The sequence below is a fragment of the Betta splendens genome, chromosome 6, assembly GCF_900634795.4.
Source record: "Betta splendens chromosome 6, fBetSpl5.4, whole genome shotgun sequence".
Lineage (NCBI taxonomy): Eukaryota > Metazoa > Chordata > Actinopteri > Anabantiformes > Osphronemidae > Betta > Betta splendens.
Window position 1 is genome coordinate 10,472,872 of NC_040886.2, and position 23,835 is coordinate 10,496,706.

Here is a 23,835-nt window from a genome sequence, read left to right on the forward strand (position 1 = left end):
CTTTCCTTCGCCCATTCACTCCGATAACGCCGGGCCACACTCGAATCCCACACGCGCACAGCTGAGGAACGGCACGTTTTAACACCTTTGCCTGCTCTCACCGAGACGGATCTCAAAATGAATCGCGGGCCCTCGCGTGTATTGGGGAGTGAAAATAATTCAAGCTGCTCATGGGGAACAGTTTGAAAAGAGTGAATATTAAAGGCTCTTAAGCCTGCGGGCTCCTTGGCTTGGCTTCACCATGTGTGTAGTGAGAACATTCACACAGGGCTGAGATAAAAATGGATTTCAAAAGACTATTTTTAATATAATTTTTCGTTCAACACAAAACGCCAGGAAAGTTCCATTAGGGATCAAGAGACAAATACAAAATGTAGAACGGCTGTTTCAATATACAGTAAAAAGAGAACTACTGTCATACAGCAAATGACGTGGATTGAGATTTGTCTAAGGGCAGAAGTGTCCCGGCCTGTTTTCCAACTAACTCCATAGAAACACCAACAGGACGTTCCCGGAGGATTGTCTGTGTGGGTTCCTGCATTTTGAAATGAAAGCTGGTTGACGTTCTGAACACACTGAAAGCTGATCTTCTGTAAAGGAACTCTACACTGGTCAAGATCTAGTAATTGTCAGTGCAAGTTTTTAGATTGTAGGAAGCCCACTGGAACTAAGAGGTGACCTCTGTGACTTGCTGCCCTGGGAGGCTTTTAGTCTATTAATAAACTCATGCTGAATTTCCATTTTCCAAATATTACTATGAACCGGAGGGAAAAGCCCGTCTGACCAGTGACCAGATGCCTCGGTGGCTCCTTTTCTGCAGCTGCTCACTCAGGCCTGCACCATTTCGTGGACCATTTGTATTCCTCCATGCACTCGTAGCCGAGCCTCGCACCGGCACCGACACGTCCAGTTCACTCCCTCTCCTTCTATCTACCTAACGCGCAGACAGACAAACAAACAGCTCAGAAGCGCACTTATCTCTCCCTCATTTTAATTAAGCAGACGCGCTGAAGCTCAATCCCGCCAAGCATTTCACACAGAACTCCCTCAGCCGCGATTCTCACGGAGGCAACCTGCACAGCACCAGCAGCCGAGCAGGCACCCTTCATGCGCCTTTGCAGTGAAATGCATTTGAAAGGAGCTGGTCTGCTACAACACACACCTCTGACGCTGACCCTTGAGGAAGGCAAAGCAGTTCTTCCCCGGCATGGTTTTCTCTGGAGCGGAGCCGGAGGCGTGTGGAGCGGTGACCTGCATGGAGGTGGGTGGCTGTCCTCTCTGGGTCTCTAGGTCTCTGTGCCTGTGTGTTCGTCAGGATCGCCGTGTAATCTATACAGTAACCCGATCGCACGCACTTTGCCAGTGTCATTAAAGTTACATATCGGGCCCGAGCGGGGGTAATATGGACTCACGACACTGCATTAGAGGAATGCACCAAAACCACAAACTGTGAGTGGATAAACTGTCCCAGGACAAGTTAATAAGTGACGTCTGACATATTGTTTGGTATGATATAACATTCCTAAAATATTGCTTTACTGGTCCTTGGAAGGTGATTCAAACTGAGCATCATAGCTTCCCTCAGAAACACCTGGATGCTTATGTTCAGCCTAATTCAAGGCTTATGAGTATTACAAACAACAACACACTGGCGCTGACTGACTGATAACTTGATTATGTTGGAGTGTGCACGCTATGCAGGCGGACTTATCAAGGCTTGGCAGTCTGCTGTGTGTCACCGCGGAGCGAGGCCTGTGCTCGTCTTCCTCCTCATTCAACATCACGCCACCGGGCCACTGCACAAGCCTCTAAAGCCACACAGTCTACTTTTTTTTGCTTCCTGACGAGTGACCACTGCTATCTGCTGTACTAAAAATACTCTTAAAGGCACAGCGTCCCAAAACACACGCGCTTGCCATTACCTCTGCCGTTTCCCACCAGCCCCTCCCTCTGCCGCCCTGTCACTGGAGAATTCCCAGGATAACACAGTTCATGCCCCCAAATTGTACGAGCCAGCGAGCAGGAAATCACTGCTGATCGAAATCACACTGGCCAAAAGAGAGCGACTAGTGGGAGGGACAGAGATGAAGAAGATAAAACGCAGCCAGTCGGATAATAGATACTTGGACAAAGCAGTGATGATCACTCGATCAACAGGGACATGTGAAGGCTGAATAACCGCAGCCTGAGTACTCTTTAGAGAAAAGATGGTCCAACTGCTTTAATGCCAGCGTAACTTCACTGGAAGCGGCAACTGCCCTGAGTAAGAGGCTCCTGCTGCCTTTATTCATCAGACAAAGCTGGCCGCCGTTGATAATCTTTAATAATAAAAAGCAGTGGGGAGTGGGCATGGTGTACTGTGCGTTGTCTTTCAGGTAAAGCTCTTCACTAAAAGCAGTCAGCCCCTGAAATGCAAATCTGTACCATACGTTAGAAAGTCAAAAGGTATTTTCCCTTTAACAGGAGAGATGAAGCATCCAGTGCTGTGGATGTGCAGGACATGGATATGAGAATGTTTGACGAGGTCCAGACAGCAGGCTGTATATAATTGAAGAGATGTAAAATAAGATGGGGTTTTAGACTACGTGAGGTCTCCTGCCTCAGTGGTGGACCAGACACACACACACACACACACACACGGACTAAAACCCTCACAAGCAGCAGCCTGGTCTGGACGCCGCTGCACAAGTAACACTGAGGCTGATGAGCTGATGTGCTTCTGACTGCTCAGTCACGTCTTTGTCTTTGACTTTCTCTCAGTGCTGCTCCCCTGCCACTTCAAAGCTGCCGGTGAAAAGAGAATATGACCTTGCACGTGTAGTTGGGTTTGTGCAGCACAGGGTTTGAAGATGGAGATCGCGGCGCGGAGGCATCAGTGGCTGGTGTGCTTTTCATCCGATGGCTACACGCTAATATCACCTTCGCTGGCACCTGTTTGGCCGTAGAGCAGCTGAGATACTGTACCAGCCGGTGTGTGTGTGTGTGTGTGTGTGTGTGTGTGTGTGTGTGTGTGTGTGTGTGTGTGTGTGTGTGTGTGTGTGTGTGTGTGTGTGTGTGTGTGTGTGCGCGCGCCGCTCGTTATGCACATCGTGCTCAACCTGCCCAGGGAAAGGATCCATTCTCTCATCAAATATTCACCAGCAACTACAGGCTCCCAGCTGCTGCTGTAATGCACATATCGCTGCGTTGTCGGCGCCTGATGCATTCGCGGGGAAAAGCGCCTCATAACATGTTTGAAGAGCCGACATTGAGGATCGTAGCTCAGGTTTTTGCAGCTCGGCTTCAAGTGTAGCCGCTCGTTGCTGCCTCTATAGTAGCTTGGAGATGTTTGCGTTCATGCGTCACCATTCGCATCAGAAACGCTTTAAAAACACTTCATGCATTTTTAATCTTTTGTTTTTCCTGTTTCACTAACGGCCGCGGTAACGTGTATCCAGGGCTCGAAGATGAGACGATGATATGATCCACTGTCTCACACACAGTGATGTGACTCATATGTAAACCTTCAAAAAAAACAATATTATGAAAAGTAAATCAGTCTCATGCATTTTTAAAGAAGATACAGCATAACAGACAGTTCTCTCCACTGTAGGTCTCTTCTACTCCAAGGTGGTGAATGTCCACTGAGTTAATCTGTGATGTATTACATATGAGACAAATCTAATTTAATCACTTACTAAGTATTAAAGCCTGTTTAATGAGTGTTGCTAAACGTGCCATAAAGGGTGAACAGTCTCCTTAACACCCTTATTTAAATCTCTCATTTAAATCCCCACTTTTCCTGTGGAAACCCCAGACCTTCGGTTGCATCAGTCCAGGCGGCGTCTTATCAACGCACTGTGCACGTTTGAGTGCACAGACGACAGAGATTTGGATGCGGGCGCGAGGGACGGGGTTTGGATTTGCCCGGTGCTGCCCGTTGTTGAACCAGCTGTTGGGGCTGTCACGGTGCAGAGGTCAGAGTGATGTAATGGGAGAGACGCGGGGGATAAAGAGGCGGATTAGAGGAGAGAACAGCTCCCGCACGGGCTCTGACGTTGTGATTACAGCCAGATTAATGACAGCCTTCATTGCATCACACACCCATGGCACAAGCCTTACTTTTAGAGGACTAAATCTACTTCGGTGCAAACAAGCTATGGAGCTGGATTTATTTTTAGGCATTACTAGACGAGCATCTCAGCAATAAAAAAACTCTTTGAATGTTTATTATTTCTCCTGCTATGCTGAGCAGCATTACGTTATTTATACCTGTCTGACGCGTTCACTTTCACAGTGTTTGGAGTCGTGTGTGTGTCCCGCTTGCGTCAGGTGCCGGCACCGCTTCAGAGTTCCTGGTGACGTGAAGTTCTGCAGCAGGAGATTCGGATTCAAAGACCTGTAGATCCCACGGGATGAAAAACCCCAAGGCGCCACATCACACACCTCCCCCGGTACATGATCCTCTGTTCCCCTTCTCCTTTTGCGTTCCCCATCGCTCTGACTCACTCTGCCTTCGCAGCCTGTCGTTGGCCATCAGTGCCAAAAATAATTTAGGTGATCTGTGCTGTTCATCTCTCCTCTCAAGCCTCTCGTGTGATGTGAAATGTGTGAAACGCATGCATGAAATAATTGATTGCTGCTTAGGTTCCAGAGGCCTTTGTCATATATGGATGAAGACAAAAACAACAATAACGACGCAAAAAAAAACACATACAACAAAGAGTCGCGTGCGACCTCTTCGCATCCTTCATGCACTGAATGCAAAGGAGGAAACGTATGTGAGCGACAGCTGTGTCAGCAAGATAATGCACGGCGCTGGCGACACGCGGCCCGCGTGCGCAGCGCCCGTCGTCGCCCGTCTCATTTGTGTGTTTGATGCGGCCTGTGTGTTAGGGTCTTATTTATCTGCGTGTGTACATCATCAGAGCTGCAGTCCCTTTTGTCCTGCGCCGATATGCGAGCGGCCGCCTGCGCCGCTGCTGATAGCGCAGCAGCTCCGTTTGTTCATGGGTCCGCCACGAACACAGGGAGACTGGATCTGACGTTGAACCCGCACCTGTGGCAGGTGAGATAAAGGCGGAGGCGTGAGACAAGCGCAAAGCTAACAAGGTGACATTTTGGGAGGTATCAAAGCACCGCAGCTCATCCGAGCAGTGCGATCGGTGCCTAAATGGATGCTGAGGCACTAAAGCAGAATATTAACCACAATTTAATTGTCTGAGGCTTCAGCTGAAAGATTTGTAGCTTACAGTATAGGTTCCAAGGAATGAAGGGGAAGAAATGTGTATTAATATATAGTGAGTGGTTCGAAAGAGATGTGTTTTGTTTGGTTGTGAGTTTCACCCTGTTCTTTATGGATGACACTAAATCCAAATCAAAGCAGGATGTCCACTAACCTTCCATCCCACACGGTCTCCAAAGCAAACACAAGCATACTGTGTACATGCTCACATCACTGTTCACGGTGACTGAATGGAGCTGCTTTATTGTTATTTCTCCAGTTCTCATTTCCTTCTGCTCATAAGTTCTTGTTCCCTCTCTGACTCCGCTTGTAATGACGTGCTCTGCTGCACCGGTTTGTGAAAGGTGTGCAGGCGAGCGGGTCGGGAGGAGAGGCGCAAACAGAGAAAAGCTTTGTCATCTTCGCGAAGACACACGCACAGCCACGTGTTCAGCCCTGCAGCCTTTGACCTTCTGGGTTCAGATTTTTGTATTATATTAAATTCGCCTTTTGAAACACTGGGATTTACCACAACCCAGATTCGAGCTCTATTTTTGCATCTGTTCCCAAAACAGCTCAGATGGCATCTGCCTGTCTGTCAGCGACTCCAACCAGCTACAGACCCAGAGAAAAGATTCCATTTACAGTATAGCAGCACACTAGATGTTAAGTAAGAGTGTGACACACTTGTGGCTATAGGGGCCATTGGCCAGAGGGGCCCGGGGGCCGGAGCAGCACCGAGGCCGTTTGACAGAGAGAGGAGCGAGAGCTTTGATGAGGAGACGAGATGAACTGGTTCAGAGTCTGTTGCTATGGCAGCCATGTGGAATAAATCAGCAGCATGAATTCCATTCTCAAATGCCTTCAGCACCCCACGGACTCAGGTGGACCTAGACAGAATATGAATGAGCATCGTGTCCCAGCGATCTGCTCACAGCGGAAAAGGAACGAAGCCTCACGTACACGCGGGCAGTCCTACAGCATTCATAGAGTAGCTGCATATGCGATTATAACACATGACAATAGTGTTGTACTGTAGATAGTATATTATACACTGTACGTAATTGTAATAATACATCGTAAACAAGTCATCTTGTATAATAATTCAAAAACTTGCGCTGTTCTATCAGTTTATTACAGTTACTTTGACGCATGCCTGTGTACCTACACATGCACATACTTCCAGTCAAGTCAATGATGGGTGAGGATCTGAAAACATAGACCAAATAAGGCACAACATGGAAAATCAACAGCTGCAATACAGTTTGCAGTACAGTAATATCACGATTTTAATATATTCATGGGGGCTGACTCATCAGTTTTGCAAATGACATGCTTGGATGGTCACCTTAGCACTAACGTGCCCTTTTTTTTCCTGTGTGGGGAAAGTAATTGTCTTCTGTACATCGCTGCGTGCGGAGGTAATTATTAATCTCATCTGTGAAATTGTTTCGGACAATCAGAACTGAGCAGCTGATGGAGGAGGGACGAAAAAGCAGGAAGGGTAAAAGAGAGAGGAAGAGGGAGTTCTACACAGTTATATTCACCACATGTGCACACGAGGACCTGGGTTTAGAGATAAATACAACAATAGGCACAATACTGTTGGCACTTTTGCTCACAATTGTACATGAAACTATAGACACTCACAACAACAACATCAGCCACTGACAGGACATGGTCTCATCTACTATAACACGTTTTACAAGTGCTTAAATAGCTATTGTGTTGATTGATGGCATAATTAGAAGTAAATGCTAAATCGTACCTTATGCATAGTGGCCATAAACGGTATATTAGTCATTAACACAGTTAAATGAGATGTGTTAGAAAGCTCCATGTTTTTTTTCCCCCGCTGCACAAAAACAACAACACTATGCTTCCCCAGTTTATGACATCTAAACAACAATAATCACTCAAAGTAGAAATTAGGAAAATAATTTACACATACAGAATAGATGATGTCATAGGTGATTCTTTTATAGTGGATGCAGTAAGAGTTTGTCCTGTTCAGCCGCGTGGTGAGAGTGTGCGCGGGTCCGCAGGAGCCGACGGGTCCGCTGACGTTCTGTCCGTTCAGATCAGAGGCCACGGGGCTTCGTCACATGTCCGCCTCCGTCCCGCGGCCTCTGCTCTGCACCGACTCTGACGCTTGCAGTACTTGCAGCACCGGTTCTGCACGCCGCGCAGGAGCGCGAGGTGTTTGTCCGTTAAAGCGGTGGAGACAAATGAGGCCTCGACAGGTTAATGCTGCTCTGTCAGCGCGCCTCCTGGGAGGAGCAAAGTAAAAACCTATACGTGGTGGAAACACTAAGTGAGTCTGACCTTTACGCTGTGTGAGTGCGTGTATGTGTAGGTGCAGGTACTGCTCCCCTCAGGTGTCCACCGTGTGCCTGGGTGCTCTGTGGGAGTTCTCCTCCCCCCTCCCCTTCACCTTCTTCTTGCCCCCTGGGGCAGCGTACTTCCTCTTGGTCTTTTTGTGTTTTTTATCAGAGCACCACACTCGCTCGCAGTACTCCTCCACTCTCTGGGCGTCGCCGTAGCCGATCAGCTGCAGGAACTCCTTGTACCAGAGCCTGGACTGGGGGCCTGGGAACGTGGATGGCACCAGGGCCCTGGGGCTGATGCTGGGGCCTGGTGGGGGGCCCACGGAGGAGGGGCACGGGCCTCTTGTCTGCTTCCCGTCGTTACTGGCAACCAGCAGCGCCGACTCCACTCTCTCGCCTCTGAGCACGTGCAGAGTGATGCGTAAGAGCGTGTGAACGTAGCCGTGTTCCACGGTCTGGCACACGTACACGCCGGCATCCGAGCTTCTGGCGCTCAGGAACAGCAGCCCATGGGGGGTCATGACGACCCGATCATCGCCCCAGACCTGAATAAAAGATAGGGAGAGCCTGATTTTTATTCACTTGTAGCAATTTAATCAGCAGCTAAAACATATCAAGCTCAAAAATATCCTTTCACAAGGCAAGAAAACTATCGAGGGTATTCAGAAAATTGACCATCAGTGAAGCCCAAAGGTGCAAATATGATGATCTGGATGATTTGAGACAGAGACTGGGGTCTCCCATTCCCTCTGGGCAATCATTGTTTGGGAGTACCTCAGAGTGACTTGGCTGCTACACAGTGACCCTGAGCATCCTTCCCGCTACTGTAACAATGGCTTGGAATACAAAGTAGAGGCTGGAATACTCTTCATGATGACTAGGCCAGCTGCATGGCCAAAAAGTAGCCTCACTGAACTAGTGCTGGAGAAGTTGGTTTGAAGAGTGTGGGAACGCGGCCAACTAGTGCAGCAGACCTCTGGGAACTCTGCAGAAGGTCTTTGATTAAATAAAAAAGCTATTTCACGGATTAACATGCGCATCTGATTCGACCATAACGCTGTGCTCATGTCCTGTTTCTATGCTCTGTAGTGTTTATGTTTGTATTTTTTTTGCATGTATTGATGCAACGCCCTCACCTCGTGTTTTTCCCCTCCTTTCTGGGAGAACCACAGCACTTTGGCCTGGAGCGAGCGAGGGACACATTCCAGTAATGTGCTGTTGCTCTCGACGGCGTACACCCGCCTCTCCTCGGCTCTGTGCCATTGTTCGTCTGCGCACAAACACCCAGCGAAGGCAAAAAACAAAGGTGAGGGATTGTTGTGACATTTCATTAGCAAGCAGTCATCTTACAGCCCCGCTATAATCCACAAATATTCAATATGTTCTATAGATCTTCTGAAAAACGGCATCCAATCATTTCTGCCGTACATGAGGATGATTTGTGCCGATCCACATTCACATAACCCGCGCACACAGGCATCACATATTTTCATTACATATACGAACCATCAATTTGCAGCCCATTGCACAGCTGGACGGCGTTGCCATGGCGAACATCCTGCCGCCTGAATCGTCTGCTGAGATGGGAGACAGGGAAGCAAGGAGGGAGTCATTTGGAACATGTGACCGACGCGTGAGAGAGAGAGAGAGGGGTGACAGGGAGAGCGGGGGGAAAGACCGAAGAATCAGAAGAACCGAGACGAGGAGGTGAGGTGATGGCGTGCATACGGATGGGGATTATATAACAGCAGGTTCTCGTGTGGCGATGCCTTGGTGGACCGGCCTCGTCCGTGCTGTTACCTCTTGGTGTAGACTCCCGCTGGGTAGTATCTGGAGCAGGTGAGGCCGTCCCAGGCACAGTAGGGATCCCTGGCCAGGCAACAGTCGGCGCATTCAGAGCCATAGAGGTCACACTGGTGCAGCCTGACCTGGGCCACACCCACATCCGAGCCAACGTACAGCTGCTGCTGTGGGGCCAAAGACACGGATGGTCACTGTCTGGACCCACTTCGACCAGTATCACAACTAGCTTATACAGTATAGTCACACATTTACATTTTTCCAAATTCAAAGTGATGCAAAGTGCTACAATGTTATCATCTTGTGGCGCGAACACAGAATTACAGGTAAAGAGTAGCAGCAGGGATGTGAAGGGTTCGCTTACCCTCTTAGGCGATATTATCATCTCCTTTATTGGCGTTGGCACCTGCAAGGAGGAAAGAGTTATGTTACTCCAGAATTAAGTATTTTCAAAATTTGGATCAAATGTGATGCATCATATGCCACCAGAATATAGTAAACAGATGAGACACGATGCATCCTCTGTTACCGGAGGCCTCTCGTCATGCTTCCAAGCCAAATCAGCTCTTAATCAAAATGTCTGCCGCCCACGCTTCTGAATGAGATTTGAAATGTAAATGATCTGAGCACGAGTGCTGCGCTCTAATCACCGCCGCCGTCTCTCTGGACTGGCTGCACAATCATAAGCATAGTATTCTAGTGATTAAGAGGAACCACATCAAATCAGTGTTTTTAAAAACCTCGTCTGATGTTGTGGAACAGCGATGCTGATTTTAAGTGCAGTTTTTCCACATGCTGTTTTTTTGCAGATACTGTACCTTGAACACTTGCAGTTCTTCCAGCAGCACCTCCTCCATAGTGTCTGTGTCTTTGTTGTAGATGGTGATAACTTTCAACACCACTGAATCATCTAATAAAGAAAGTTAAGCCTCATTTACTTGAGCTCCCAGTGTTTTCTGCCATTGGTTTATGTCCAAGTGGTCAAAATTAGATAAATTTGTGTTATATTGTTTCTGTACCAGTGCCAATGTACAGGACGTGGTAGTGTCCGTCCTGGGCTTGGACTCTGTCCACAGCGATCTGCGTGAGCTTTCTCGCGCCCGGCTCGGCCTGCAGCAGGACGGGTCTGCGGCGCTGGGGCAGCACGGCGCGGTACATCACGGGGTGAGAACGCGCAAAACGCAGGACCTCGTCAGGAAACTCCTTGGAGCTGGAGAAGCCGCCGCCGCTCACTTTACTGGCACACTGGAGGTGGACGGAGGGAGAGAGACGGAGGAGCAGAGACAGAGACAAAAGGGGCCATTAGCTGGCAGCAGAGTGTGGTGACACAGCGCTGACACGCTTTAGTCAGGCTGTCCCTGTGTAACCTGCTGAGGTGGCTACAACAGTGCTGACATTCACCGGAGCCGCCCTACACGCTCCAAACGCTGCCTCCCAGGAGCGCTGACATGGACACAGACTAATGCAGAGTGACGTGAATGCCTAATGTCGGTGGGCCGGGGCATGAAATCCCCCACACACGGACGTAACACTCACAGATCCGGGTCGGGGGTAGGGGACCCGGTCCTCGTAGGGGGTCCAGTGATGCTCAGGTCTTTCTCGATAGGCAAACGGGCCGTTGAAGGCCGCCCTGATGTCGTCCATGTGATAGACGCACACGGCGAAGCCTTTGAAAACAGCGCTGCAAAAGAACGTCGAGTCAGCGCCCGCGTGGGAAAAACAGGACGAGTGACGTCACCGACCCCACCCATACCCGCCGGACCCATCCCCCCGCGCTCACCTGGTGGTGCTGAAGAGTCCAAAGACCTCTGGGTTCTTCTCGTCTCTGCTTTTGAGCACAAACACGTCCTCTAGAACAGAAAAGGATGCAGCTGGTTGGCTTTAGTCTTTTTATTGGCTGAGCTTTACAGTTCGGACAATGTAGTTTCCTACCGAGCTCATCAAAGTGGGTGTCGATGCCGTTTGACCCGGACACGGAGCAGATGAGGCGGGTTTTCAGGAAGGAGCTCCATCTGTTCACCAGCATCCTCTGGCCTCCTTGGTCGTTCTGAGAGATGAAGGCCCATATAGATTGTGACTCCACTGACAGAGCTTTGGCTCTGGCTGGATCTAGCTGGCAGATTTGCATTCTCACCGCGCAGACTCGCCCGACGCGAGTGTAGACGGCCTTGTTCACTCCTTCCGCATCCATCTCCCTCTCGGTGAAGAAAAAGTAAACCTTATCGTCGTCCCTGTCGTCGTTGTCAGGAATAACTGCTGAGCCAACAAATTTAGGTTCTGTAAAAGTAAGGAAGGTTTAGAGTTAGTACTTTATTGTTATGTTATTATGACGTATATAGGCATCATGTGGAAGCTCCTCCAGCATAACATCATGCATTAACGAACCGTTGAGCTGCTGTCTGTCGTCCCTTTCCGTTCTTAGGTAGGTCTGGTTGTTGAGTCGACACAGTGCACCATCATTCTCCCAGTAGTCAGTGTACAGACCAATGTATAGCTCCCCATCTGATGCACGCACAGAGAAACCGCACAGTCAGTTTGTTGCAATACAGCTTTGGCCACTAGATGGCAGTATTTACCAGCTAGAGATCTGACTCATCTGCAGACTAGTCTTACTGGAGAGTGTAGAGGTGCAGGGACTGTTGGGGTCGTATGGGCAGCGTCCTCTGCCGCTCATAGTGCTGTCCTCTATGAGGGTGAATAGCTTGTCCTGAGGAGGCACACGCAGCGTGAATGGAAATAACTCCAGCATACATATAATACAACATTCTGAAAAGCTCCTGGAGGTAAATTAGAGGGAAAGGGTCAGAGAATGATCAATGAGCATCAGGAGCGTCAACAGACTGGACAAGCAGTGATGGAGGACCTGCATATCTTAACTACCCTCTGCTCTTACGCCACGGCGGCTCCGCTGCTTCCAGGCTTCCGATCGTACGGCCCTGAACAGCAGGAGGCGGGAGCGCACGCAGACCTGGAATCCCTGTAAAGCCACCGTTCGCATTGGCCACCGCGGCGTCTGTGACTGACAGCGGTAGATCACACAACACGCCTGGTGCTGATTTATGAGTTGCCACGGCACCCTGCTGTGCTCCGGCTGCCTTCCTGCGTCTCAATGTAGCAGAAGTCATTCTCTGGGCCTGGCCCATCCATCATCTGCCGTGACCCATCAAATCCAAACGGGGACACTTAAATATGACGAGTCAGTGTTTTTTCTACATGCAGCACTCTGAAATATGGATGGGCTTTTTTAAATAAAAACTTACTTATGCGTGGTTGCAAAAATATTTGATTTGACACTTGGGAAATGGGACTAGTGCAGCAGAAGCTCTGGCTTAATGGTGACATGCAGGCTGATTCATGCACGTCAAGGAATGTGTGTCACTTTGTCCAGAACCGGATGCATTCAGGCAGTTTTGCACACACACCATTATTCAGGCAAAACACTGAACCCCGACTCGGAGCCGAGCCGCACATTTGTAACGACCCCCATTTCTCCTCGCTGACCTTCAGCTCCCTCTCGTACGCAGCAGCTTCTGGCCTTTTCTCACTTTACCTGTTTTTTTTTTTTATATAAACAAAACGTTGGCCAAACTCTCTCCCCCTGTGGAAAAACTCTGCCCTTTCCTGCTCAGTGTGTTGCGTCCCAGCCTCGCACCGCTCCTCGTTGCTAGGAGGATAAACTCAACCACACTAACATGTGGTAAGTGTTTAACAGCACAGGAGTGTTATATAAAAAAGCCCCTGGCTAAAATATGATCAAAATGCTGTGAAGGCTGTAAAGTGTGAGGTAAAAATATTCAGCGTGAACCCGCTTTCAGTAGTTACTGCAGGTCTCAAGGACCATTTGGCTGCGACCGAGCTTCTGGGACTCACCTGGCCCGTGTGTCCCACTCTGACAAAGGAGCATACGGGGTTAAACGCTCCCGTCCCGCAGGCCAGGAGATGGGTCTGGTTGTGCTGCTGCAGGACCTTGATGTAGTTTGCACATTCGGGCTGTTGGAAGAGACACAGAGGTGAAGCCGGGTGGCTGAGTCAGGGGGTTGGGGAGCGAGAGCTGAGGCCTGATGGTGAAAAGGCACTAATGGAAAAACGCCGCGGTTTTACTGCATCGTCAATAACATCGATAGCGCAGGCCAAACAAAGGTCAGGGAGCACAGTGGGATATGGTAATCAGTCCATAAATTAAGACAGAACCTAATTCAATAATGCACCCGGCGAGTTGATACTAAATCAATTATACGTAGAGAAATACTGCAGGTTAATGAGAAAGTTAATGCAACACATAATCAGCCTCAGATGTAGAGGCTGGCGGGCGGTGATTTTGATTTATGCAATTACCTTCTCCCTCCCCTTCATCAGACAGTCCTCTATCTGCGGCTCTGTGCTGGCCCACTGGATCTGAAACAAGCATCTCATTCAGTACAGTGGCGTTGCTCCGATGTGAATTAAAATCTAAAAAATCAGACTCTCTAATCTAATATATAGTGTAGCCTGGAGGAGACCAAAGCAGGCCCACCTCTCTGTGGTGAGCGCTGACCCGCTCCAGGCTGAGGGAGAACAGGGCGTTCTTCGCCCCGACGTAGAGCCTCCCGTGGCCCTCGTCCAGCAGCATGGTGTGCGGCTGGAGAGGAGCCCCGCGCCCCTCGAACACCCAGGTCCGGTTCAGCTGCCAGAGCTCTGCAAACACAGGCGGCGACGGGGGGATTAGGGGAGTTGCAGCAGGACACTGGAGGCCTGCAATTAGGCCGAGGCTCCAGAGTTACAGCTACAATAAACACACGCGGGCTGGAGCCACACACCTGCAGTAGCGTTTCCTTCTTACATCCTACATGTGCTTTAGCTTTGAGTAATGACTCCATGAATCTGTGACTGCCTTCCGACAGTTCGGATGCCGTCACCCGAGGTGTGACATGTGTTTCTGATTTGAAGCTTCATCAATAGGATCTTTCTCATCCATGTGTTTTCGCTACAGCTTAATGCCGTAAGCACCGATCGCTTACAGTAGGTAATAATATGTACAAATAGACACTTAGATGGATGTAAGCGGTGGGATGTGGTGATTAATGGGAGGGGCGTGTGATGGACCCAGTTGGGCCTGTGGTCCCGTTTCCTGGCAGCTTTATCTGAGAGGAAACGAGCCCGCCTCCTTATCAAGCATTAGCCGCAGATCCGCCGCCACTCCCAGCCTGTCGGCCTCGCTTTAGGTGATTCGGAACGGAAGCAGCCGGCCATGACAGGCACGTCATTCCATATGAACGGGCAGCTCGTCAGGGAACTCCAGCGATCTTTGAAAATATCTCTGCAGCCGGTCGCTTTGCACGCGCCCGGCTCGACCTGATTGGACCTGACAGCCCGCTCCAATATACCTGCTATCCGTGAGCTCCCGGGGAGCCCGGGTTAAAGGTGAAGGATTTAAACTAAATGCTCAAACCCCTGAGGTGTGCACTTCCTCTGCGTTTCACTGGCCTCAAAAACTCTTCATTAACACATGACTGGAGTTGGACTGAGTGTCCTTGTGCAAGACGGAAGAAGGGATCTGTTGTGTGTTAGCAAAACTTTATGAAATACGTGGATTGAAACAGACAGGCAGAATGTTGCACAGTCTCATTCTTGTTCCCTAGCAAACTTCATTTAACTGGATCATAGTGACAAGCGTGCCTACACACCCCACATGCCAATCTTTCGCAGCTAATGGTGAGCCGTCTCTACTCTGCGACCACAGGGGGTAATTGTCTGATTTATTTTCCTAGCTTTTGTCTATTTTTAAAGCTACTCGATCTCAAAGACAGACGGAGAGCGGCTTCACACCGTTTTCCTACTTTACTCATAGCTCCACCATTTGCTCCATGGGAGGTTCCATTTGTTTTAAATGGGATTAGGTATCCACAGTGGGAGTAGGTGACTGTGTACATTTTGTTGCTATTAAGATTCCATGTTGGAGAAAAGTGACTGTTTGTTTGAGTAGCGTTGGATCCTGGGTGGTTAGGTGGTAGAGGGGATGAGGCAGCAGGACTCTGCCAGAGCTCAGACATGCTTCCTGTAATTATCTAATCCACACACTCAGGGAAGTCTCTCTCTCTCTCTCTCTCGCTCGCTCTCTATTACACACACACACACACACACACTCTATTTGCTCGCAATTCCCTCTGAGTTAAGCTCAACTTGGATCAGGCGCAGTCCTCTAAAACACTCCACTCCAGCTCCTCTGCAAGTGTGACTCTGGCGCTCGAACAATCAGCTCCTTCTTTCCTGTGAAGTTAAATCTGCTACCAGATATTCAGATGACAGACTTAGACGGCTATTTAAAGTGATGGCGTAAACTGTCCGTAAGCCAGAACCCATTTTCCGTCTACTTTTCACTTGTCCTCCGCGATAATTAAGGCTGGCAACTGATTCAAATGGACAGATGGAAAAGATGCACAGACGCACACATGCTGCAAACAAAGGCATAGATTCACCAGAAGAAAGATAGAAAGAAATGAAGGAAGGTGTTGATCACTCGGTTTGTTTACAACATTCCTAAGATGTTCGTCCCGTGTTATTATGTGCACCAGACGCAGACACTCGCATGCCTTGCTCGGTCTGAGGAATGAAACGAGGGGGTTTCCGTGTCCCTCCTGTCCTCTCTCCTTCTCGCCGTCTCTCCTCTTCGAGCTCCAAACCCCGTCTGCAGCCGGCGAAGGCTCCGCAGCACAACAGAAGGGGAGGAGGAGGAGAGGGAGACGGGAGAGGAGGCCGATCTCCATCCGTAGCTGAGGCAGGGAGGCGCACGGGCCCGCTGTGATCCCACTTCAAATAGAAAACACCAGGAAAAAAGGAGTCCCTCAAGACGGACACTTTCATCGGCCGTCTGAGCCGCGCTGAGAGATGCCTGAGAAGATTCGCTCAAGTGAAGGATATTAGAGTCTCAGCAGCTGCCTTCCCCTCTGGACATCTCATTAATGAGCTGGAGAACACACACGTAACACAATGGGAGAGACAGAGGCCCCGAGATGTAAAAAGACGAGATGAGAAAGTCAGACAGAGTGGTCTGGGTGTGTGTGTGTGTGTGTGTGTGTGGGGGGGGGGGGGGGGGGGGGGGGGGGATAAGAAGTGTGATTTATGTCATATTCACCATACTGTCTGTTTAGTCAGAGAACTTGGGAAATTGCTTTGCGCTTATGATTGCTTTCACATAGAACAGGGTCCATGGCCTCGGTCATTATGGGTCTTTTTTGCACATGTTGGCTGAAGCGAGGTGACGACAGCTCTCATGCCGCACGTTGGTTTTAATTGTAGAATAAATACACAGAACCCCCTCCCCCCCAGCGTTTGATTACAGGCAGACGCAGGTCCGGGCCACTCTGGTAATCCCCATCTCTGCCTCGGAACAAAGTCACCTACAGCCACATCGTTTCAGGGCTGTAAAATATAGAGAAAGCTTTTCCTTGTCTGGAGAGGAAGGTCTGAAATTACAGCTCAACGAGGGGTTTCAAACGGCAGTAATTGCTACCTGAGAAATCCCTGTGTTCACAGACGCACGCACCTCAGCTCCTTTTGCTCAAATCTCACAATTTACCATGTGCACCGGAGAAAGAAGCGCCTAAAATAGGCCTCGCCATGGGAAACCAGTGCGCTGGAGTGTGTTCACAGTCACAGCTCAGCCCTCAGGTGCTTCACCATCAGCTACGGTGGAGAAGCTGGGTCATAAGAGGGAAAGTCCAGGTATTTATTTAGGTTAAGTTGTAACTTTATAAGTGGATAACACAAACCTGCTGAGAAAAAAAACCCAGTGGAACAATATTTATATCTTACTGACCCATTATGAGTCTCTGGTAAACACGTCCTTGGCAGACGCCGAGCGCAGGATGCCTGGTCAATTCAATTATTGTGAGACGGTGAAGTTCAGCTCCATGTGTTTGCGTTAGCCGCTCTCACGAACACTTTTGGGCTCAGGCATGTTTTCAGGACAGACAAGGCTTTCTGCAATAATAACCTGCCAACTCCTGTCACATTTTAGGAATGTTAGAAACCATTTGCGCTTTTTTTTTTTCAACGAAAACATTTTCACCTCAAATTGCAGCAACTCGACTCTTACTCTCTGATTTGAACCACGGTTCCTTCAAGATGGACAAGTATCTGTTGCATGGGATGAAGTAACGCAATAAAATCACAGATGATGAGCAGATGAGCGCTGTTTTAAACTATGCAGAAGTGGAGCGCTTTTGAAAATGACTTTGCTGTGACGGGGTCACGCAAACTGTTCTAAAAAACCGCTGCATCACACATTCTGCAGCTCAGGTGCTGTGTGATCATCAGAATAAGTCGACGTCTGGCATCTCGGCCGGCGCCGGCTGAGCAACAGCTTCATTGGCGGCAGGATTGATGGAGGAGCTCATTCCATTTACACACCTGGAGATGTTAAAGAAACGGCCGCCGTTCCTGAACCATGCAGGTCTAGGTTTAGGTCTATGAGCTTACCGCCCTAAAGGACACTTCTGCAGATTATTATCCAGGCTGTTTTTTAAGTTGACGGAACCAAAGGTTCAGCCTATTGAAGTGCGCTGTCGTCTAAAGCCTGTGTTTAAGGACTTTGGAAGCTCTGCAGCCAATGATTGGGGTCAGTTCTTTCAAAAGACAGTAAAGAGGCAGCGATTGTAATTCAATACTCCATGTGGTTTAGGTAACAGCCTTTTGGCTCCGCAGTTAATTGGGGGCGTGAGCAAATGAAAGGACGGCTAGGATGAAAGTGGAGCGAACGCGTTTGGAAAAATCCTGTCTGATCTAAAAGTCTAGACAAGAAAATGGGGAATAGATGAAAAAGAGGGAAAAATGATAATTTCACACCACGTGGCTCACATCTAAGCAGGCACCGATCTATATGTAAGGTCGTCCTTGGAAAGTGTGGAAATATGCCCAAAGGACGTCGTTTCCAGAAACTCTGGAGAAAGTTGATATGGGAATTTATTAAGATCGTTATCAATTTCTCCCCGGCTCACATGACCAGAAGCAGCTTGAAAACGATTCAGCGATGATATTATTACCTTTCATTTCCCATTGTCAGTCTCACAGTGGTGGTCTCTGCAGACTGTTTAACACCAGATGTGATGCTGATACTGTACTTTCGGTCCCAAGGGTGAACAGTCGAAACCACATCCCATGCGCCGGAACCCGCATCCAAGTCGTCGCTGGAAACCCACGCTCCTCCACCTGTGCGAGTGCGAGTGCGAGTGCGTGGGAGCTCAAGGGTGTGTGCGAAGTCGCCATGAGGCATGTATTAAGGCGTGCGTGTTTGTCATTCCATAATGATAGGATCCCGCTGGAGCCTTTTCCGCGGCGTGATGCTAGCCAGAACACGCATCGGGGCCGGGGAGAGGGAGGGCCAGACGCGCAGACAGACAGAAGGACAGACGGACGGACGGACGGACGGACGGACGGACGGACGGGCAGGCAGGCAGGCAGGCAGGCAGGCAGACAGACAGACAGACAGACAGGCAGGCAGACAGACAGGCAGGCAGGCAGGCAGGCAGACAGACAGACAGACAGACAGACAGACAGACAGACAGACAGACAGACAGAGGGGTGGGATGTCAGATGCTGTGGCAGCTTCGCCCTCAGGCAGGTAATGAGTGAAGTGATGAAAGTCATGATCGTATGATATGTTGTGACATTGAGGACTACGTTTATTGAGTGGTGCTGGATCTGAACTTCGGATCGATTGGCAGGTCTGTTCTACTCAGTAGTCACAGTTTTTTCTGTTTTAAAACAGGAAACATTCATCGCAGACGTGGCCGCTGAGCGGAACCTGCCAGCGTATCCAAAGAGTTATTGACCATTCACATTCCACACCTATATCCAGCCGTGACTAACGGGCTCGTGTGAAACCATCACCTTCTGTTGCTATAGAGATCAAAAAAGAAGAAAAAAAAAGCAGAGCGCAGGAGAACTGGTCTCTCATCAGTTGTATCGATATAAAGCCCTTGTTATTGCCCAGGAGACACGATGGGTCTGCATCAGCGCATGCCCGTCCGCATCACTGGCTCCCACGCACGCACGTAAACAGGCGCACGCCGCGTTCTCTCCCTCGGATCTCACCCGTGGCGCGAGACCAAAGCCTCCATCGCTCAGCCACCATGGCACGAGAGGAGCTACACTGTGGAATCTCAGCCACCGTGACCGACGGGGCCAAAACAAAGTACAAGGTGGCGTCAACACCGAGCGAGAAGAAGTCTGAAAAGAAGTCGGCGGCGTTTGTTCCAACTTTTTATCTCTCAGACTGAAGCATAAACCTGCAGTGGCCGGCTCTTTATGTCATAATGATAACCTGCAGCTATAACCTGAAGCTTCTCTGACTTATCTATGACACATAGGATCTAGATGCAAGACAAAAGTGAAATAAATGTAATTACCTAATACTTGAGCTGCAACTTTGTGTTGTCTTTATCAAATAAAACACACAGGAGTTCCTCCTACCTTTATAGGAGAGTCTGATCCTGGGGTAGATGCTGTGTGTTGTGTGAGCTGTGTCCATCAGAACAAGCCACAGCAGCATCAGTGTCAGACACACAGTCCTCGTACACGGTGGCATCCTCATTAGAAGCAGAGCTCCGCGTTCACCTACACAGAAAACATCCAAGTCCAGTGTTCAGCACAAAAGGCAAAAACGGACTCCTCCACAGGTTTGTGCGCAGTTCGAATAAAACTGCACACAACGTTTGGGGAGAGAGCTCAGCTGTGACGCTCCACTACTTGGAGGCAACGATCCATTTCATCTGATGCACTGCATGGATGCCTGCAGCCCGCTGAAATCTGCATCCACCCACGAGCTCGATGGACAGGAGAGTGCTCTATTCCTGCTTGGTCTTAGTAACCAGGGAGAAGAGAAGTCCAGTTGCTACATTCACGCCGCAGTGCCCACTGCTCTCTGTCCATATGTCAGTCCGTCTGTTTGTTTGTCTGTCTCCTTGCCCAAGAAAAAAAAAAATTAACAACACCATTAAAGTGCACAAATCCGTCAAAGGTGTTGGAGCAGGTAATTTGTAAAAGCTCAGGTGGGTAGTTTCTCCCAGCAGGCAGTCTGTCAGGCAGTGGGGCTGCTGTAGTGTATCTTCAGGCTGCCTGCTGCCGCTCAGGTCCAGTGAAGCCAGTCATACTCTGGACGGGAGCCCAGGAAGAGGCTGAGTGGGAGAGGGGGGGAGCGGGGAGGAGCGGGGAGGAGCGGGGGGAGCCGCGTGCCTGGCGTGCCGTCTCCCTGCGCCGGGAAGCCGAGTCCGGCTCCGGCTCCACAACTTGAGGAGTCGGGGAGGATCCAGACCTCAGTGAGTCGCGCGGACGGTTTCCGCGGCGGCCGCCACCTGCGCTGCGTGCGAGGAGACGCCCGCGAGGGCTCGGTAACGCGAGGAGGGTGTGTCCTCAATGAAAGCGTCTCCTTCCTCCCCCGTTGGGCCGCTCCGAGCGCTGCCTCCCTCTCGCAGGCAGGATTAAGCTGTGCTCTGAGCAACGCAGGCTCTCGTCTCCCTCCACAGACCTCCCCTCGCTCCCCCTCTCCCCCGGCCCTGCTCTCTCCACCACCCACTTCTCCTGCTCCTATCGCCGCTGCATCAGCGTGGACCTGGGCCAAGGTTCTTACTTCCTTCAGTCCCAATTATTGGCCTTTTGCGCTTGTTTCCACTGTCGCCGTTACCATGGATTTCCTTTCATGGCGACCGTCTTCTGCCTTCACATTTAATCTTCCCCTGTTTATCTTCCCATCGCTGGCGTTCCCCGGTTCCCTGAAACCTGGTTATTATTTTGTCCCCGCGTCTGCTTTGATGTTTCCTGGCTTGCGCTCGTCTTGATGTGCTACAGTCTAGATGAGTTAGCGTCAGCGTGAGTTCAAAGGGCTTTCCACTGATTTGAATGGGAACCTCTTCCTAAGTCCACGCATGCAGGTGTGGAGCACGTTTCGGCGCTCATTCCCTCGCTGTGTCTGTGTCCTCTCTTGTTTTGTCTCAAGGTCTGAATCTGATTAGCAAACACAACATACATATTCAGGAGAAGAATGTCCACGATGTGAGCGAGCTTATTGGTGAATTTGCACATATCCTAGAGGGGAGTCCCACCGGCATCCAGTTACTGCAGCAGAGCGCCGTCGGTCCCCCTGCAGCTCAGTGAAATACATCTGTTTCTCTTTGTCTCTTTCTTGTGGCTGTGCAGTGACACCAACCTGGAGTCACCCCTGACACGGAACCGTTCCATCAGCGTGCGAGCAACAGTTCCCCTTGGCTGACCCCCCCCCCCCCCACCCGTTTGCCGTCTGGTTCCGATCGTGCTGTAATTTGCTTTTCGGGACGACGCGGATGCAGTGATGCAGCTCACGTGTGGCGGTTTTCATTTTCGTAACTGAAATCACCAAATCAGGCGCAGCAGGCGGCCACGTGTAGCTGTATGAATGGGGGTGAGAAGCTAATGGGAGGGGGGGGGGGGGTTGATATAGAAGGCAAGCAGTCAACAAATGGTCAGGCCATGAATTAAGACGCATACAATAATATGGGATTGCAAACGATTGCGTTAGGCTGTGGCAGCTGCAGCCCCACCCCCCTCTGCACCACCCTGCGATTCCATGACTTCAACTCCCACGTTGCACCTGTTCCCTGCCAGAACAGAAGGACTTTGTGCGTGCGGAGGTCTTGTAACATACACTATCACTGTTATTCCATTGCCTGGTGCAATTATAGATCGTCATCTGTTGTGAGGGTGAGACAACTGTTCAGCTTCAGCGTCCGCGGCGCTGACGCTGCCTCAGGTCCGTCAGCTGTGAGGGCGGATGGACGGATGGAGGCCTGGAGCGTCCCGATGAAAGGTCCTCTGGAAGTTTTTCCAGTCGAGCCGCGGCCCCGGATTAATAGGTGTTTACAGAGGCGGATGCACATAGAGCGGCGGGCGCAGCGTCCACTCAGTCACAGCGGCCCCTCTGTGACACGCCGCTTCCTGCACCAGGTCTAATAGCACCAATCAGTCAGAACAGAACCAGCCACAGCTCAATCCCCCGCATCTCATCCCACCTCCTTCACTCTGTCCCCGCTCTGCTTCTCCCGTTTCCCCTGGTTTGTGTTCGGTTCGGGCGGTGCTGGTGCCTCCATTGATATTCTGTCCTCTTACAGTACGTGTGTCCCTGGGACTCCATTACGTGGAATCTTTATTCAGCGCCTAGTGCACTGCAGAGGTGTTGCAGTATCTGGACTCTCTGAATTTAGATTTGAGCGATGCCAACATCACGGCCACAAACCCGGCTCAGAGCCTGTTTTTTTTTTTCATTTTCTCCGCCTTCTCTCGCTGCTGTTTTGAAAAAAGTCTGGCCCGCGTGTGAAAAGACTGCTTGATTGAGCGTCGATGCCGAGCGTTTGTTTGAACAGGCCATGTCCAAACGTCTGGCAGTGCTTCTTTCATGCTCGCTGAACACAAAATATTTTCGCTCAGGTTAATGCTGCGTCAATATGCAGCCTGTTCAACAGAATCCTCTCTGACCTTGTGACTGACCCGGAGACAGACTCCTGCCCCCCTGCAGACACACACACACACACACACACACACACACACCAATGTGAAACCGCTACCGCTGTAAGAGCACAGAAACAAGAGAAAAGGCAATAAAGAGATTAAAATCCTGATAGACGAAACTGGAAGGGAGTGGGTGCCGGCATTTATCCATAAAACTGTGGGCTTTGCTTCGTTTACATGCAGGGACCCTGTGTTAGAAGAGGTTAAGCCTGTGGTCTGTAACAGAAACTCTGAGGAGCCAGTGTTCCAGGGCTATAAGACCCACCAGCCGTTTACACAGGTGGTTATCATATGGATATCACCCGCTGCAGAGATGCTTGGCAGAGGTTAAATGCATGTAAAACTACAGCACTTGTTTCCTTGCTATACGTCAGTGGTCACAGCAAATGCTGTAGGTGGGTCACGCTCGTATTTACTTCACTTGCAGAGAGTCTCAGATGGGTGCATGCGATACTCAGAGAGAAGGAGTCACTGTCGGCCACAGATGGATAAACCGGCAGAGTGGCAGGAAGTGGAATGGGAAATGTAGACGTACTTACAGGGGATGGAGGAGTCGGGGGTGTTTTGCTTGGCTCGGCCCCGTGCAGACATGATGGTATGATACCCGCCGCGCGATGGACATGAAGTCTGCATGCGCTGCTGACTGAGGCGAGCCTCTCGCCGGGAGGACGCGTGATTGTGCGTGACAGCGAAGCGGCGTCACAAGGCGGGAGCCGCGAGAGCTGCTTCTCGGCGGTCCCGGTGCCGCACGCGGCTTCGCCTGCTTCCTGTGGCTGAGCTCGCAGGACGTTTTTCCTTTGGAGCTGTAGGTCACGGTAATGAGAAAGCCAGCTCAGGCCGGCGCTCCGCCGTCACACGTTGTGAAAAGCAGGAATGGATTATGCCTCTGGAGTGACATGTGGACGCGGCCATCTGGCCCCGTGTGCAGCCCCACGCGTCATCATGGCAACGGTCACAGGATCCACAGGTGCGGGCGTGTGCACATGAATG

General features: G+C 50.2%; 1 protein-coding gene across 3 annotated transcripts; it reads right to left on the minus strand.

The window, feature by feature from the left end:
* Nucleotides 1-6,316: 6,316 nt before the first annotated feature.
* sema3e (sema domain, immunoglobulin domain (Ig), short basic domain, secreted, (semaphorin) 3E) lies at nt 6,317-20,839 on the minus strand. 3 transcript variants are annotated; one of them, XM_029154511.3, is made up of 17 exons: nt 19,780-20,839; nt 13,844-14,004; nt 13,666-13,725; nt 13,201-13,320; nt 11,944-12,037; nt 11,716-11,832; nt 11,465-11,607; nt 11,263-11,377; nt 11,111-11,180; nt 10,867-11,011; nt 10,350-10,575; nt 10,149-10,240; nt 9,695-9,736; nt 9,331-9,494; nt 9,037-9,107; nt 8,667-8,800; nt 6,317-8,075 (listed from the first exon to the last, which is right to left on the minus strand). In XM_029154511.3, exons 1-17 carry the CDS (start codon nt 19,898-19,900, stop codon nt 7,578-7,580), a joined length of 2,373 nt encoding a protein of 790 aa, XP_029010344.1. In that variant the 5' UTR covers nt 19,901-20,839; the 3' UTR covers nt 6,317-7,577. The 3 variants fall into 3 exon arrangements, with proteins under 3 accessions (XP_029010344.1, XP_029010343.1, XP_029010342.1); XM_029154510.3 differs by having other exon boundaries at nt 9,037-9,104; nt 9,331-9,497; XM_029154509.3 differs by having other exon boundaries at nt 9,331-9,497; nt 19,780-20,837.
* Nucleotides 20,840-23,835: the final 2,996 nt, after the last annotated feature.